General features: G+C 45.0%; 1 protein-coding gene across 1 annotated transcript in view; it reads right to left on the bottom strand.

Moving 5' to 3' along the window:
• Positions 1 to 483: 483 nt before the first annotated feature.
• The window catches only part of LOC115600122 (dual specificity protein kinase CLK1-like), a 6,510-nt gene continuing 2,264 nt past the window's right edge, over positions 484 to 4,729 (bottom strand). Inside the window, 2 exon segments of the mRNA XM_030468344.1 lie at positions 484 to 596; positions 724 to 895. Of these exon segments, the coding sequence (XP_030324204.1) occupies positions 484 to 596; positions 724 to 895 (285 nt within the window).

The raw sequence follows: 4,729 nt of genomic DNA, 5'->3' as shown, positions 1-4,729 counted from the left end.
GCAACACAACCGATGGAGACAAGCTGTCTGTCATATAAACCGTGGGATAAACATAGTCCTGAGCTATGCTAGATAAGTATGGAATTTCCTGAATATGCACCCCCCTGATTGTGAGATTGTCTGGAAGGGATTAGTGATATAGATAAGGTGGGATTTCTTTCCTTGGGTAAATCACCATTGTAAAATAGTGGGATAAGAAAAGGTATATAACTGCATGTAAGGATACGAATAAACGGATTTAGTTTGCATCAAACTGTGGTCCCCGTCCTTGCTGCGGCACATGGCCATCATGAATTTTTACAGTTTTTAATGTCCTTCGGATTTTTAAACCTTTCTGGTCCTGTTGCTTGGAACCAGCACATTCCTGAATGTGGTTCAGGTCTTCTTTAGGACTACCCTTGACTCATGATTTTTCTGCTCTTACTCTTCCATTCCTCTTTCTCTGATCCACCCAGAGGATGCACAGAAGGGCAAAGTGAACACCTAGTTGGCCTGAACTACTTGCACTGGTACAACACCGATCCCTGATCTCACCAGCAGTGTGACACAGATCCCCCTGCTCATGATGAGGCTGTAGTGAAGAGGGTCACAGATGGCTGTGTAGGGGCCATAGGCCATGGCAGCCAGCAGAAGGCATTTGGTACCACCCAGCAAAACCAGGAAGTAGAGCTGGGCAGCACAGCCAAGGAAGGAGCTCCTTCCATCTCCCATCAGGAAACCCACCAGCATTTTTGGCAGTGACTGATGTGTAGCAGATCTCCAGGAAGGACAAGTTCCTCAGGAAGAAATCCATGGGGCTGTGGAGGCTTGAGTCCAGCACTGTGATGAGTGCAATCAGGCTGTTCCCTGTGAGGACCACCAGGTAGATGAGCAGGAAGACTGTGAAGCACAGGCCCTGTAGGTTGGAGTGGTCAGAAAATCCCAGGAGAATGAATGCAGGTCAAGCAGTGTGATTCTTCAAGCCTTTTTTTGTGGGCCATTTTCCCTCCACAGATTAATCCCAAAAGCAGGCTCTTTGAGGGTGCTGATGTCCTGTCTACCATCCCATGGCAAGCCTAGAGAAAGGTGAAAACAAAAAAAAACATTTTCAATCTTGGAAAAAAAGAAGAGAAGAACTCCAGGCCAGTCAGTCTCATCTTTGTCTCCATTCTGTGGTACTATGATCTCTGTGCCTGGAAAATCATTTAGCAGATCCTCCTGAAGGCTCTGCTAAGGCAAGCAGATAACAAAGGGGTGATTGGTGACAGCCAACATGGCTTCAGTAAGGGCAAGTCCTGCCTGACTAATTTGGTGGCCTTTATCAGTGGGGTCACAGCCTTGGTGGAAAAGGCAGAGCAACAGACATCATCTACCTGGAGCTGTGCAGAGCATTCAACATTATTCCACACAACATTCTGGTCTCTAAACTGGAACAGTAGGGATCTGATGGATGGACCACACATTGAATAAGGAACTGTCTGGATGGTCACACATGAAGAGTTGTGATCATTTTCTCTGAGTCCAAATGGAGATGTGTGAGGAGTGGTGTTCCTCAAGGGTTGGTACTGGGAGCAGTGCTGTTTAATATCTTTGTTGGGGACATGGACAGTGGAAAGGAGTGCACCCTCAGAAACTTTGCTGACACCACAAAACTGTGTGGTGTACTCAACATGCTGGAGGGAAGGGATGCCATCCAGAGGGACCTGGACAGGCTGGAGAAGTGAGCCCTGGAAAAGTTGCCCTTTCCCCTGATCCTTTCCCATTCTCACTCCACCCAGTCCTCACCATGGTTCAGCTCTGGGCAATCAAAACTCTCCCTGACACACAGAGCCACCCCACAGCCTCTCCTGCCTGGCCTATTGCTGCACAAGTGGCAAAAACTGCTGAAGCAGAAGGTGAATGGAGCCAGTTTGCAATGCTGGAAGCCATCCAGATGGCTGTAGACACTGGAGAAGGAGTGTTCCATCTCTGTAATGACCCCTGGATGGTGACAAATATATTGTAATTTTTAATATATATACTAAAAGAGGTTAATAAAAGACCCTTTCAGTTATTCTCTATTTGTCTCCTCTGCTCATTCCCATTCCTCTCACCTATGCCGATGCTCTCAGCTTCAGTGAGTCAAAGCTCACAAACATTTCATCACTCTGACTCCTTAGCCAACTCTGTCATTGTGTTTGTGTCCATCTTTTTGTGTTTCCTGACCCAAAGTATTTCTCATAAGATCATCCCTTGCAGAAAGGTGACCTCATTAGGGGCAGCTTGTACTTAGCATATGGTTGAGGAGTGTGTTTGATTGACCATGAAACTTTATCATGCTTTGCTTTGCTTTGTTTGCAAAGAGGAAAACTCCTTCTGTGCCCGTGTGCAGCAGTTCTCTAAGGAAAAGAGGGGGGAGATGGTGCAAAGGAGCTGTACCATCCAGCTGCAGAGACCAGGGGAGAAGTCTGATGGGAGGAGAAGTGATGCAAGTCCCAGGGGCCAAGGAGAGCAGTGGTGGGGTTGGGGAGGTAAGGAGCAAGGGTGTCCATCCAGGCTCAGACCTCAAGGAACTGCTTCTCCTTCTGGTGCAGACCTCCTGAGGAGACCCTCTGAGTCATTATCACTTGGAGACTGCTGTTAGAACCTCTCCCCTGAAGTACAAAGAGTGCAAAGGTCCACTTTGAAATCTTCCTCCTGAAATCCACAGGGAAAAAATTAATAACTCCAGGGAACTCTACAGGTCTTGCAGACATGAATGAAAATACAAAAAGCTAAAGAGCTTCCCTTGGGCTTGTGAGGCTTTTTAAATTAATTTCAGATAATGAGAGAAGAATGAAAAAATTCTCTGATAAAGTCAAAGTCAGAAGCAAAACCCAAAATACCTTCACATACTGATGGGCCCCCCTGAGCATGCCAGAGACTCCCTATGGCCTCATTAGAGCAGATCCCTGGAGGCCATGATTGCAGGAGGCAAAGGCCCTGTGCTGGTGGCTGTAATGCTGAGAAAACCCTTTGGTTTGTTTGGATGCAGCAGAAAGGCCAAGCCCTGACCCCAGGCCATGAGAAGGCAGATCCTGAGAGCCTAAGTAGAAAGTTTCCTCTCACCAGCCTTGGTGGCCAAGGACACTGCTACGGCCAAGGGGACAATGACCTCACTCCTTGACATAGCCCTTGGCCACCTCTCCTGCAGGCTCTCCTACACTGTCCATGCCTGCAGCTCCTTCCCTTCAGGCTGTTGTCACCCTTCCTGCTTTCCCACCTAAATCTCACCCCAACATTTCCAGACCTTCTCTGGTGTCTCTCTGCTCTCACTGGTTGTGCCTTTAAAACAAAATCCTGGGCTGATCTAGAACCCCTGTGGATAAACCTATAATACAAGGATACCCTGGGGGTGAGACTTCTTGATCTTTCCCTCCAGTTGGAACCTTCCAAGGTGTTACGATCCGAGTTATTATTTTATATTTTGATTGTGAGAAAATTTAGCCACTCCTCATAGATGATGCATGAATTTACAAAAATAACAAGCTTTAAGATTTAAACAAGGTACAAAGATTTATTTTAGGAAAAAAGGAAACAATAATACCACCGTTAAGAGGAGAGAATTACACAATTAGCTACTTTGGAGAGAAGAGTCCTTAAGAAAAGAAAAGAGACAAGGGGGTAATCAAGATGTTATCACCGTCTGCCAGCCCTGGCCTCAGGCTGTAGTCGAGTGTGAAGGATCAATTGCTCCTGCTTGTTTTTGGATTCTCCACTTCTCCGTTCCTCCACTGTTGCTGTCCTGTATCTGAAGCCCAAGTGACTAGAGAAGGGGGGGGTCTAGAGGAAAAGCTGCTACTTCTCCTTTTCTCCTGGGGTTTTTTATACAGCAAAAAGAAGTGGGGTCACTTTTTTGCATGACACTGAGGTAAACACTTTAAAAATTTTGATTCTTGAGCTCACATATCAAAAATGCTTCCACATTACATAGCTAAAGACTGGCAAACAGGACAACAAACTCCTGCGGTGAAACATTTTAAATTACCCTTTCATTTCTTTCTTTCTTTCCTTAAAAACTGGTCTCTCCAAAAGTAGTGAATTGTGTTTACCCTTTCTTAACTGTGAAATTTTGTTTTCCTGTCCCTAAAAATAAATCCTTGTAACTTGTTAAGGTGTAAAAACGTGTTAGCTTGCAAATTTATGCGTCATCTCTGAAGCAGAGGCTGAGAAATCCTCATAATCAAAATATAAAATAATAAGCGGACCACGACATTTTTATTGGCGTCACGGACAGGATACTATTGAGGACAAATCAGAGCCTGCTCTTAGACTGCTGCCTGAATTGCAAAACTAACTCTTAAAGAAATTTAAAGTAACTTAAAGTCAAAGTAAAAACAAATGGAGGCCATCGCTTGTTCTGCTAAGTCCAGTGGAGTTAAAAGCCAGACTGTTTCTCTCTATAAGGAGGAAGAATTCCGAGAATAAGCTCTTGTTCGCCCTTTCTGGGACCACCTAACAACTCATAATTATATCCCGAAGGACACTCTTTATGATTTAATTTACACAAATTATAAGAACAGTGACTTTACCGCCCTTGCTAAATCTGTAAAAATCTTAGACAATCCTTCTGCTCTGGACAAAGACAGCAAAAAAAGAGTGAAAAAACTCGGGGTAGACTTTTTCAATGCACGTGCCTTCTTTATCCTGGCTGCTAAAATTTGGCAGGAGAAAGAGGAAATGCGCCAAAGATTGGAAAATCTTGAAAGTGCATGTTTGTAGAATTCGGCGA

The sequence above is a fragment of the Calypte anna genome, chromosome W (assembly GCF_003957555.1).
Source record: "Calypte anna isolate BGI_N300 chromosome W, bCalAnn1_v1.p, whole genome shotgun sequence".
In the NCBI taxonomy this organism is placed as follows: Eukaryota; Metazoa; Chordata; class Aves; order Apodiformes; family Trochilidae; genus Calypte; species Calypte anna.
The sequence above is the reverse complement of the archived record's forward strand: the minus strand, read 5'-3'. Positions and strand labels throughout refer to the sequence as shown.